The sequence below is a fragment of the Zingiber officinale genome, chromosome 3B (genome assembly GCF_018446385.1).
Source record: "Zingiber officinale cultivar Zhangliang chromosome 3B, Zo_v1.1, whole genome shotgun sequence".
Taxonomy (NCBI): domain Eukaryota; kingdom Viridiplantae; phylum Streptophyta; class Magnoliopsida; order Zingiberales; family Zingiberaceae; genus Zingiber; species Zingiber officinale.
The window spans coordinates 130,697,807-130,709,873 of NC_055991.1; the positions used below are offsets into that span (position 1 = coordinate 130,697,807).

Below are 12,067 nucleotides of genomic sequence, written 5' to 3' on the forward strand. Positions count from 1 at the left end.
AAACTGGGCAGTGCGGCCTTATTGGAACCTGAAGCAGGTAAATTTGCAGTAGGAACAAGCAAAAGGACAGTAACTAGGCGAATGGGAACAAGCAAACAGTAACAATGGTTCTAGTTTCAAGCTCGAGTCATTGAGCATAATAAAATCACAAACAGACGCAAGGCAATCAGTTCCAAGAACAGGCGATGACTAGTCGCTCTAAAAATTTTAGGAGCACATAACAAAATGGCTGACTTGATTCGCGAGGAAAGCAAATAACTTGACGGAGAGATCACCTGACGGCGAAAATCGACGAAAATGCCGATTGTTCCTTTCAGTCCATGGAATCCACTTGAAAACTGACGAAAGAGGTAGATGAAACGGAAGACAAGCGGCCAGCCGTGCTCAAATGAACGGTCGTGATTCTGGCGCCGCTTCTTCAACGGACAGATTTGAACTAAGAAACCCTACTCCGTTCAGGGAACTGCTATGGATTAGGGCTTCTTATCGGCTACAAATTTACATATTCGGCAATTTATAAAAAAAAAACGAAAATTTAATTTTTCCTCTTCTTAGAGCATCCACAATGCTCTAGCATTATAACACCCACCACATCATCAAAAAGTATGAGACCCACTGTGACATATTCATTATAACAACATTCTTCTTTCACCCACATCCCTTTTAACGTTAATACCCATTATTCATGGGTCCCACCGTCCACTCACTCATTTTAACATTATATCATATTAAATAAATATGTATTAAATATGTTTTAAAATATTTAAATTATTATTATTTTTAATAATAATTTTACGTTTAAAAATAAAATTTTATTATTTTTCAAAAATAATATTAATTTTTTAAATATATTTATTAAATAAAATAAATGTTTGTGAGAAAACGAAATTAGAATGTTAGGAAAACGAAATTGTAAAGTTAGGAAAATGAAATTACAACTGAACACCTAAAATTATAAAGTTGGGAAAATGAAATTACAACTGAACACCTAAAATTATAAAATTGGGAAAACGAAATTACAACTAAGCGACTAAAATTACAAAGTTGGGAAAATAAAATTTATTTTAAATATTAATTCATGGATTGTTGTTGTATTGCCCCCAGATATGCTCAACTAAGTCGGCGCGAAGTTGGTGATGAACTTGAGTGTCACGTAGCTCAGAATTTGTTCGAAGATAATCCTGAAATCCTCGGTTTGAGCCATGGATAGGTTGTGCGGGTTCGTCACCTTCTTCGTTGTACCAATTTGTCACGTGACCTCCCTCATCCTCAACAATCATATTATGCAAAATAATGCATGCTAACATGATTTGTTTTAACTTTTTCCTATACCAATACCGAGCTGGACCTCTGATAATCGCCCATCGAGATTGGAGCACCCCAAATGCCCGTTCAACATCTTTTCTTGCAGACTCCTGTCTTTCCTTAAACAACTTCCTCTTGGGATCCTCCGGGCAAGGAAAAGCCTTAACAAAAGTAGCCCACTCGGGATATATTCCATCTGTTAGATAATAGCCCTTCGTATATGTAGTGCCGTTCACCGTGAAATTAATCGCCGGCATATTTCCTTGCAAGACGTTGTTGAATATGGGAGATTCATATAACACGTTAATATCGTTACGTGAACCGGCGACCCCAAAAAATGCATGCCATATCCACAAGTCATGAGACGCGACCGCTTCAAGTACGATTGTTGGTGACTCATGCCCCCTTGTAAATTGACCTTTCCAAGCAACTGGACAATTTTTCCATTTCCAGTGCATACAATCAAGGCTACCTAACATGCCAGGAAAGCCATGTCTCTCATCATGCATTTGAAGAAGACGTTGAACATCATCAGCATTTGGCCTTCTCAAGTACCTATCACCAAATATTTCAACAATGTATTCGCAGAACTTGAAAAGGCACCTGATGGCAGTTGATTCACCCATACGTAGGTACTCGTCAAGATGATCGGCAGGGACTCCGTAAGCCAGTTGACGAATCGCAGCGGTGCATTTTTGTAGTGGTGACAACCCTTTTCTTCGTACAGCATCATCCCTTTGTTGAAAAAATGCTGAATGATTCTCTAATGCATTTACTATGCGGAGGAATAACTCTCTTCGCATTCGAAATCGTCTTCGAAATATTTCATCGTGATATACCGGGGTTATAGAGAAATAATCATTGACAAGTCTCTCATGTCCGGCTTCACGATTTCTTTGGACGAACCTTCTTCTGTGCATGTCCCTCCTCTGATATGCTTCCATAAGTTGTTGGTGTTGTTGAAGAACCAATAACATAAGTTCTTCACCCGGATCATAAGCTTGCTCATCGATTTCAACATGGACTTCGTCTTCGCTTGTCGAGCTGGAACTTGAGCTAGAGCTGCTTGTAGAATGAGACATTTTTGGAGGAAACACGTTTTAGTATATGTGTTTGAGAAATGGGATGATGGTCTATATATATTGTTTTTCTCATGCAACGGCTAGTTTGCAATGATGAGTATCCAACGTCGCGTTGCAACGGCTAATTTGTAACGGTAAGTTTGTAACGCCTAGTTTGTAACGGCTAGTTTCCAACGGCTAGTTGTAACAACTAGTTTCCAACGGCTAGTTGTAACAGCTAGTTTCCAACGGCTAGTTGTAACAGCTAATTTCCAACGACTTGTTTATAACGACTATTTTACAAAAATATAATAATTAAAAATCACATTATTCGAAATGAGAAATACAATAATTAAAAATTACAATCACTCGAAAATATAATAATACTAGAAAATGAACGTTAAGTAAACAATTTAGATATTCCATCTCGACCTAATATCCTTGCATAGGCATTCATGTATGATAAGCTGCTCCTTTGTCATCTGCGAGGTGTCTTTGTTCAATATTTCGTACTCCTTCAACTTCAAGCGACGATTCTTAGCTTCAGATTTGGACAATGCAGCTTTTGCCTTAATCTCCTCTACTTCAAGTTGTTTTTGTTTCAAATCGACTTCGGACTTCTTCACGCTTGTGTACTCAGTGAACTTTGTGATAATATTGTTGTAGTTTACTGTCAGATCCTCCATGGTCGATTTTACTTTGTCTTTCCCCTTTCTTTTTGCTGCCTTTTGCCCCATTGGACGAGTATCTTCATAATCCAGGTCTATACTCACATCTTGGTTGGAGGAGGTGTTACTTGCTCCAGACTCTGAGGTCCTCGTCTTCTTTGTCGCCACAAAGTGATCAACGGACTGTGGAGTAAACATTGGACGGTCTTTGACAATTCTCCACACATGTTCGAGATTGAATGCAACACCATTGTTTTCAGATAGATATTTTTCGTACGCAAACCTCAATATATCTTCATCACTGTGACCACTTCGATATGAACTATAAATACTATTGTAATTTGCGTTGAATCGATATACCTTCTTTTGGATTGTATTGTGCCAATGTGACCGTATAACATTTGCACTTCTGGTGTTTGAACCTTGGGGAAGATTCTCATTGTAGTAGCTTGCAACCCGTCCCCAAAAAGCATCCGCCTTTTGATCATTGCCGATTATTGGATCATCACTGATAGTGACAAAACTTCTCGCTAAGACCTCGTCTTCAACCTTTGTCCAACTTGAACGCTTTCTTGTACCCTCAGCATTTGAAACCGTCTTTTCTAAATTGACCACCTCAATTGGGGATTCACGGTCGGAAGGTTGAGTTTCCGGGACAAAAGTCGGAGTTGCAGGTTCATTCGACATTGAAGGAGTGAAAGACATACCAGTTGTGTGCGGGGTACCATATCCATGAACAACCGACGACGTGAAATATGGATGACTCATGTTTTGCCAATATTCGGCTGGAAGCGGTTGATATGGACCTCGAGGGGCATAATTTCCAAACCCTTGGACATTTTGAAGATTTTGTGGAGGAAACGGCATACTGGGAAATGGATATGGGTATTGATAATTTGGTGGAATTTGTGGATTCTGGGAAGATGAATATTCTTGCGAGTTGTTTGTAGAATTCAAGAAATTGGAAAAAATGCCCTATTATTTTCATCCATTTCGGATAGAAAATAAGATGGTAGGAACTTGAAAAAATAGACGGGGAGAGAATTTAGAGAGTGAAATTGAAAGAGTAGTGAGTGGGAATGAAAATATGTGCACATATGGATGGATATTTATAGTCAAAATTTCAAACTAGCCGTTAACTAGCCGTTAAAAAGTAATCATTTTATTAAAAATTTTAAATTAAATAACTGTTTTTTTTGAATTAGCCGTTGCTTTTGCCGTTGTTTTTTTTTTTTTTTTTTTAATTTTAGAGTTTATATTTTTATTAAAAAAAAAATAAAATATAGCATGGGGTGGGCCAGCCCTGGCCCACCCCAATGCTGCTTGAACGCGTTCAGAATACTGAACGCGTTCAAGCTAATTGAATGAACACGGCGTTCCACAACGCCGCGTTAAAGTAACAGTGGCGTTATAACGCCGCTTTAACGCGGCGTTGTGGATGCCCTTAGAGCATCCACAATGCTCTAGCATTATAACACCCACCACATCATCAAAAAGTATGAGACCCACTGTGACATATTCATTATAACAACATTCTTCTTTCACCCACATCCCTTTTAACGTTAATACCCATTATTCATGGGTCCCACCGTCCACTCACTCATTTTAACATTATATCATATTAAATAAATATGTATTAAATATGTTTTAAAATATTTAAATTATTATTATTTTTAATAATAATTTTACGTTTAAAAATAAAATTTTATTATTTTTCAAAAATAATATTAATTTTTTAAATATATTTATTAAATAAAATAAATGTTTGTGAGAAAACGAAATTAGAATGTTAGGAAAACGAAATTGTAAAGTTAGGATAACGAAATTACAACTGAACACCTAAAATTATAAAGTTGGGAAAATGAAATTACAACTGAACACCTAAAATTATAAAATTGGGAAAACGAAATTACAACTAAGCGGCTAAAATTACAAAGTTGGGAAAATAAAATTTATTTTAAATATTAATTCATGGATTGTTGTTGTATTGCCCCCAGATATGCTCAACTAAGTCGGCGCGAAGTTGGTGATGAACTTGAGTGTCACGTAGCTCAGAATTTGTTCGAAGATAATCTTGAAATCCTCGATTTGAGCCATGGATAGGTTGTGCGGGTTCGTCACCTTCTTCGCTGTACCAATTTGTCACGTGACCTCCCTCATTCTCAACAATTATATTATGCAAAATAATACATGCTAACATGATTTGTTTTAACTTTTTCCTATACCAATAACGAGCTGGACCTTTGACAATCGTCCATCGAGATTGAAGCACCCCAAATGCCCGTTCGACACATTTTCTTGCAGACTCCTGTCTTTCCTTAAACAACTTCCTCTCGGGATCCTCCGGGCAAGGAAAAGCCTTAACAAAAGTAGTCCACTCGGGATATATTCCATCTGTTAGATAATAGCCCTTCGTATATGTAGTGCCGTTCACCGTGAAATTAATCGCCGGCATATTTCCTTGCAAGACGTTGTTGAATATGGGAGATTCATATAACACGTTAATATCGTTACGTGAACCGGCGACCCCAAAAAATGCATGCCATATCCACAAGTCATGAGACGCGACCGCTTCAAGTACGATTGTTGGTGACTCATGCCCCCTTGTAAATTGACTTTTCCAAGCAACTGGACAATTTTTCCATTTCCAGTGCATACAATCAAGGCTACCTAACATGCCAGGAAAGCCATGTCTCTCATCATGCATTTGAAGAAGACGTTGAACATCATCAGCATTTGGCCTTCTCAAGTACCTATCACCAAATATTTCAACAATGTATTCGCAGAACTTGAAAAGGCACCTGATGGCAGTTGATTCACCCATACGTAGGTACTCGTCAAGATGATCGGCAGGGACTCCGTAAGCCAGTTGACGAATCGCAGCGGTGCATTTTTGTAGTGGTGACAACCCTTTTCTTCGTACAGCATCATCCCTTTGTTGAAAAAATGCTGAATGATTCTCTAATGCATTTACTATGCGGAGGAATAACTCTCTTCGCATTCGAAATCGTCTTCGAAATATTTCATCGTGATATACCGGGGTTATAGAGAAATAATCATTGACAAGTCTCTCATGTCCGGCTTCACGATTTCTTTGGACGAACCTTCTTCTGCGCATGTCCCTCCTCTGATATGCTTCCATAAGTTGTTGGTGTTGTTGAAGAACCAATAACATAAGTTCTTCACCCGGATCATAAGCTTGCTCATCGATTTCAACATGGACTTCGTCTTCGCTTGTCGAGCTGGAACTTGAGCTAGAGCTGCTTGTAGAATGAGACATTTTTTGAGGAAACACGTTTTAGTATATGTGTTTGAGAAATGGGATGATGGTCTATATATATTGTTTTTCTCATGCAACGGCTAGTTTGCAATGATGAGTATGCAACGTCGCGTTGCAACGGCTAATTTGTAACGGTAAGTTTGTAACGGCTAGTTTCCAACGGCTAGTTGTAACAACTAGTTTCCAACGACTAGTTGTAACAGCTAGTTTCCAACGGCTAGTTGTAACAGCTAATTTCCAACGACTTGTTTATAACGACTATTTTACAAAAATATAATAATTAAAAATCACATTAATCGAAATGAGAAATACAATAATTAAAAATTACAATCACTCAAAAATATAATAATACTAGAAAATGAACGTTAAGTAAACAATTTAGATATTCCATCTCGACCTAATATCCTTGCATAGGCATTCATGTATGATAAGCTGCTCCTTTGTCATCTGCGAGGTGTCTTTGTTCAATATTTCGTACTCCTTCAACTTCAAGCGACGATTCTTAGCTTCAGATTTGGACAATGCAGCTTTTGCCTTAATCTCCTCTACTTCGAGTTGTTTTTGTTTCAAATCGACTTCGGACTTCTTCACGCTTGTGTACTCAGTGAACTTTGTGATAATATTGTTGTAGTTTACTGTCAGATCCTCCATGGTCGATTTTACTTTGTCTTTCCCCTTTCTTTTTGCTGCCTTTTGCCCCATTGGACGAGTATCTTCATAATCCAGGTCTATACTCACATCTTGGTTGGAGGAGGTGTTACTTGCTCCAGACTCTGAGGTCCTCGTCTTCTTTGTCGCCACAAAGTGATCAACGGACTGTGGAGTAAACATTGGACGGTCTTTGACAATTCTCCACACATGTTCGAGATTGAATGCAACACCATTGTTTTCAGATAGATATTTTTCGTACGCAAACCTCAATATATCTTCATCACTGTGACCACTTCGATATGAACTATAAATACTATTGTAATTTGCGTTGAATCGATATACCTTCTTTTGGATTGTATTGTGCCAATGTGACCGTATAACATTTGCACTTCTGGTGTTTGAACCTTGGGGAAGATTCTCATTGTAGTAGCTTGCAACCCGTCCCCAAAAAGCATCCGCCTTTTGATCATTGCCGATTATTGGATCATCACTGATAGTGACAAAACTTCTCGCTAAGACCTCGTCTTCAACCTTTGTCCAACTTGAACGCTTTCTTGTACCCTCAGCATTTGAAACCGTCTTTTCTAAATTGACCACCTCAATTGGGGATTCACGGTCGGAAGGTTGAGTTTCCGGGACAAAAGTCGGAGTTGCAGGTTCATTCGACATTGAAGGAGTGAAAGACATACCAGTTGTGTGCGGGGTACCATATCCATGAACAACCGACGACGTGAAATATGGATGACTCATGTTTTGCCAATATTCGGCTGGAAGCGGTTGATATGGACCTCGAGGGGCATAATTTCCAAACCCTTGGACATTTTGAAGATTTTGTGGAGGAAACGGCATACTGGGAAATGGATATGGGTATTGATAATTTGGTGGAATTTGTGGATTCTGGGAAGATGAATATTCTTGCGAGTTGTTTGTAGAATTCAAGAAATTGGAAAAAATGCCCTATTATTTTCATCCATTTCGGATAGAAAATAAGATGGTAGGAACTTGAAAAAATAGACGGGGAGAGAATTTAGAGAGTGAAATTGAAAGAGTAGTGAGTGGGAATGAAAATATGTGCACATATGGATGGATATTTATAGTCAAAATTTCAAACTAGCCGTTAAAAAGTAATCATTTTATTAAAAATTTTAAATTAAATAACTGTTTTTTTTGAATTAGCCGTTGCTTTTGCCGTTGTTTTTTTTTTTTTTTTTTTTAATTTTAGAGTTTATATTTTTATTAAAAAAAAAATAAAATATAGCATGGGGTGGGCCAGCCCTGGCCCACCCCAATGCTGCTTGAACGCGTTCAGAATACTGAACGCGTTCAAGCTAATTGAATGAACACGGCGTTCCACAACGCCGCGTTAAAGTAACAGTGGCGTTATAACGCCGCTTTAACGCGGCGTTGTGGATGCCCTTATATTTAGGATGGTAATGGGCGGAAAAGATATTTTGAAAAAACAATATACTTTTTAGTAAAATATAGAAGAAAAACAAAATTAGGAGAGAGAAATAAATCTGAAATCCTGTGGCTTGTAGCCATCAGATTTTGGATGGATACTTGCACGTGGTCGTGCGCCGCCGCACCACGGAAAAGTCAACGACACTTGACCGTCCGTACTCAAGAACGAGCACCAGTCCGTTTCACTCCCACCGCCTGGCCGCTAGCTTCGCTGCCCGACAAAAGCGACAAAACCCCAAGCTTTCTGGAAGCCACAAAGTCTCTCTGTAACGCAACACAGTGAAGAAGTGAGCTTTTACTTTCAGAGCGGAGCAGCGAGAAGATGTAACCCCCTTCCGTTTGTTTAAGCCCCAGCCGACGTAACCCCCCTTCCCTTTGTTTAATCCCCAGCCGACGTAACCTTTCTGGCGGCGCCGAACCGGCGGAGGAAGGTATGGAGTCACTTCGGCGGCTGGTGAGACGAGTGAAGCCCTTCGAGAACGTCAGCCTTCTAGTTTTCTTTGTCTTAACCGCCCTCCTGTTCGTTTTTCTGCTCGGCTTCGTCCATTTGGAATACGGCTGGTGGCGGAGCGGCCGGGATGAGAGTGGTGTGTGGAGATCGGTGAAGGTGGTTGCCAACGGGCAGAGAGGGATGAGCCTCGACGGCGGGGACTGCGATTGGTTCGAGGGGGAGTGGGTGTGGGACGAGAGGTACCCGTTGTACGAGTCCAAGGATTGCCGTTTCATTGACGTGGCTTTCCGTTGCTCCGAGAACGGCAGGCCCGATCAGTTCTACACCAAGTGGCGGTGGCAGCCCGCCCGCTGCAATCTCCTCAGGTTTTTCCAATTTCTGTCTTTGTTTTCCTTTTATCATCTTCTTCTTCTCATTCTTCGTTTGTTTAGATGTTACTAAGATTTTATTGGCTCATTCTGATCTTCGATCGCATTTAGGTTTGATCCCAAGAAGATGCTAGAGTGGCTAAGGAACAGAAGGTTAGCGTTTGTTGGTGATTCCATTGGGGGGAACCAGTGGGAGTCCCTCCTCTGTATGCTTTCCGTGGCAGTTTCCAACAAGACCTCCATTTATGAAGTTAATGGCAACCCAATTTCAAAGCATATGGGCTTCTTAGCGTTTAAATTTGAAGAGTACAATTGCACCGTTGAGTATTATAGGGCACCATTTCTGGTTCTCCGGAGCCGCGCTCTGCCAGGTTTACCAAAGCAAATTAAGACTACACTCAGATTAGATGTCCTCGATCCGGCATCTTCTCAGTGGAGAGATGCCGATGTGCTTGTTTTTAATACCGGGCACTGGTGGAACTATGAGAATACTATCGGAAGGTAAAGGTCCCATTATGTATATTTTCTTCCTGTTTGAATAATCCTCTTTAGGGTTTAGGATTTTAGAGTTTCAGATTTTAAGCTTAATATAGTAAAAATAAGAGATAATGAGTTACTAGGAACTGAGAGTTTTAAGTATTGAGATCTTTTTTTGCAAAAGAATAGAATTAAAGCAAAATAGTTAAAATGGAAGAGAGCATCATGACATTTAGATCTCTTATATTAAAGACACCTCGATTGCACTATGACTTGAGCACATGAGTAAAAAATGAGCATTGTAGAAATGAGAATGTTAAAGTGGATGTGTGCACATATAAAGATGGATAGAATAAGAAGAAAAAATATTAAAGAGAAAGTCAGAATTGATGTGAAACTATGACAAATATGCACATCAAATATCAAAAATGACTTGATTAGCCATAATAAAATAAGATAAAATTTATCTAAATATATAAATATAGATGATGATATAGTAGAGGAATGTAACCCAATGGCATAGAAGGATCTATATAGCCGACCTCATCTAATAGGATAACGCTTTGTTATTATTGTTGAGTAATTATAATTACTCTAGGTTCTAGAGTATTTATAGTGATTTTAGTCTACATAGAACTAAATTGTTAAAAGGCATATACTATGTTGTGTGTATCTTTTCTTTTCTTATAACTCAGAAGAAAAATGAAGCCAATTAATTCAAGTCCTTAAACATATCTACCATTCATCAATTTATTTGTCTTTTTTCTTGAAAACAAAGGACGACACCTTATAAATCAATCTATTTACTTATTTAGTTCAAGGTTTTTAAATTTTCGTGAATAAAAGAATACTAGAATAGCATCTATTAAATCTTTCCTGAGATTGTTAATTGTGAATACTCAACTATTATTTCACTTAATTACCCGCTCTTCCTGTTTAGTGGTCGCTATTTCCAAGAAGGGAGTGATGTAAGGATGGAACTTACCATCGAGGATGCATATCGGAGATCAATACAGACATTGATTGAATGGATTCATAAAGAAGTTGATAGGAGCAAGACTCATGTTATCTTTCGCACTTATACTCCTGTTCATTTCAGGTTTGTGCAGATCTACTATTTTTGTTATTATTATTTGTTTCTTTAAAGATTTTTCATCCTAGGATCAGTTTCCTATTCCAGTCCTCTTATGTATTGTACCACATAATAATTGATGAAAAATGGAGGTTCTAGAGGTTCTTTATCTTGTATTTATTATATACAACAATTATCTACTTGGTGTGAAGGTTCAAAGTAGCCTTAATGTGGATGATTGCAGAGGTGGTGACTGGAGAAATGGAGGGAATTGCCACTCAGAAACATTTCCTGATCTAGTTTCACCTATGATCCCAGAAGCAGCATGGGCACATTTGTTGGAACCATTCAAAAACTTTCCATTGAAAAATTCATACCCAACTCAGGATTTTGAGTTGGATCTGCTGAATGTAACTCAGATGACTGCTCGAAGAAAAGATGGCCATGTTTCGGTATTTTATTATGGCCCCTCGAGGACTGCCCCCCGCGACAAACAAGATTGCAGCCATTGGTGCCTGCCGGGTGTTCCAGACACATGGAACGAGCTACTCTTTATGCTCATCCTGAAACGGGATTCTACACTTGGTCGAAATACCACTGCATTAAGCACGGCTGCCTAACTTGCTTGTTATTGATCCAGGAAAGGTAAAGCTCTGCCATTCTGTTTTGGAGTATCAAACATGATTAGATAACCAACTGGCTTGCAATACAAAGGGCTTGCTGATTAACTAACTAGCTATGACTTCATCATTCTACAACCTATTTTGTAACTGCGATTGCCCTTCTGATTGTAAGGCAACAACACTACATTATACAGACGGGCATAATACAAGTCAAGTTATATTCTTAGCAAAAGGGCAAATTGGCAAGACATTGAAGTTCCTCTCTGTGACAACACTGCCAGATGTTGTCGATGGATCTACTATGATCCGCAAGCTGTTTCTGAGGCTTTTGATTGTAAAGACCTAGTGCATTAAATACGTAGAAAGCACAACGAAAAAATTAATTAGAACTTATCCAGAAGATCTATGTGAAAGAAAAATTATATATTAAGTTTGTTGGAGAGAGTTACACATTTGTAGTGTAAATACAAATTTTCGATAGCAAGGATCTTAGCACGATAAAACATTCACATTTCTACGGTATCCATACGAACATGTTCTGTTCGTTTCATGAACTCATGATTCAGAGAGAAACTACCACTGTGGTGCTAGCCATACTTGGAGATTCGGTCAAGAGCAAGAATTCAACAAGAAGAGGAAGGAGAAGATCA

The 12,067-nt window shown here is 38.7% G+C and overlaps 5 protein-coding genes across 5 annotated transcripts; 1 reads left to right on the forward strand and 4 right to left on the reverse strand.

The window, feature by feature from the left end:
• Positions 1 to 1,076: 1,076 nt before the first annotated feature.
• LOC122055235 (protein ALP1-like) lies at positions 1,077 to 2,123 on the reverse strand. The gene has a single exon (XM_042616605.1). The coding sequence runs from the start codon at positions 2,106 to 2,108 to the stop codon at positions 1,077 to 1,079; it is 1,032 nt and encodes a 343-aa protein (XP_042472539.1). The 5' UTR covers positions 2,109 to 2,123.
• Positions 2,124 to 2,779: 656 nt separating this feature from the next.
• On the reverse strand, positions 2,780 to 3,901 carry LOC122055236 (glutathione S-transferase T3-like). Its single transcript, XM_042616606.1, has one exon. It carries the CDS (start codon positions 3,899 to 3,901, stop codon positions 2,780 to 2,782), a length of 1,122 nt encoding a protein of 373 aa, XP_042472540.1.
• Positions 3,902 to 5,003: 1,102 nt separating this feature from the next.
• LOC122055237 (protein ALP1-like) lies at positions 5,004 to 6,143 on the reverse strand. The gene has a single exon (XM_042616607.1). The coding sequence runs from the start codon at positions 6,033 to 6,035 to the stop codon at positions 5,004 to 5,006; it is 1,032 nt and encodes a 343-aa protein (XP_042472541.1). The 5' UTR covers positions 6,036 to 6,143.
• Positions 6,144 to 6,692: 549 nt separating this feature from the next.
• On the reverse strand, positions 6,693 to 7,814 carry LOC122055238 (glutathione S-transferase T3-like). The gene has a single exon (XM_042616608.1). The coding sequence runs from the start codon at positions 7,812 to 7,814 to the stop codon at positions 6,693 to 6,695; it is 1,122 nt and encodes a 373-aa protein (XP_042472542.1).
• A 1,037-nt stretch (positions 7,815 to 8,851) lies between these two features.
• LOC121968630 (protein trichome birefringence-like 11) lies at positions 8,852 to 11,561 on the forward strand. Its single transcript, XM_042518946.1, has 4 exons — positions 8,852 to 9,242; positions 9,357 to 9,746; positions 10,663 to 10,821; positions 11,039 to 11,561. The coding sequence occupies exons 1-4, from the start codon at positions 8,860 to 8,862 to the stop codon at positions 11,412 to 11,414; spliced, it is 1,308 nt and encodes a 435-aa protein (XP_042374880.1). The 5' UTR covers positions 8,852 to 8,859; the 3' UTR covers positions 11,415 to 11,561.
• The last annotated feature ends 506 nt before the right edge of the window (positions 11,562 to 12,067 follow it).

Bases quoted from the DNA above. Each gene is read 5' to 3' on its own strand.
- LOC122055237 (XM_042616607.1), bottom strand. From the start codon at position 6,035: ATGCGAAGAGAGTTATTCCTCCGCATAGTAAATGCATTAGAGAATCAT.
- LOC122055236 (XM_042616606.1), bottom strand. From the start codon at position 3,901: ATGCCGTTTCCTCCACAAAATCTTCAAAATGTCCAAGGGTTTGGAAAT.
- LOC121968630 (XM_042518946.1), top strand. From the start codon at position 8,860: ATGGAGTCACTTCGGCGGCTGGTGAGACGAGTGAAGCCCTTCGAGAAC. The intron at 9,747-10,662 runs GTAAAGGTCCCA...CTTCCTGTTTAG, and splicing joins TATGAGAATACTATCGGAAG to TGGTCGCTATTTCCAAGAAG. The intron at 10,822-11,038 runs GTTTGTGCAGAT...GGATGATTGCAG, and splicing joins TATACTCCTGTTCATTTCAG to AGGTGGTGACTGGAGAAATG.
- LOC122055235 (XM_042616605.1), bottom strand. From the start codon at position 2,108: ATGCGAAGAGAGTTATTCCTCCGCATAGTAAATGCATTAGAGAATCAT.
- LOC122055238 (XM_042616608.1), bottom strand. From the start codon at position 7,814: ATGCCGTTTCCTCCACAAAATCTTCAAAATGTCCAAGGGTTTGGAAAT.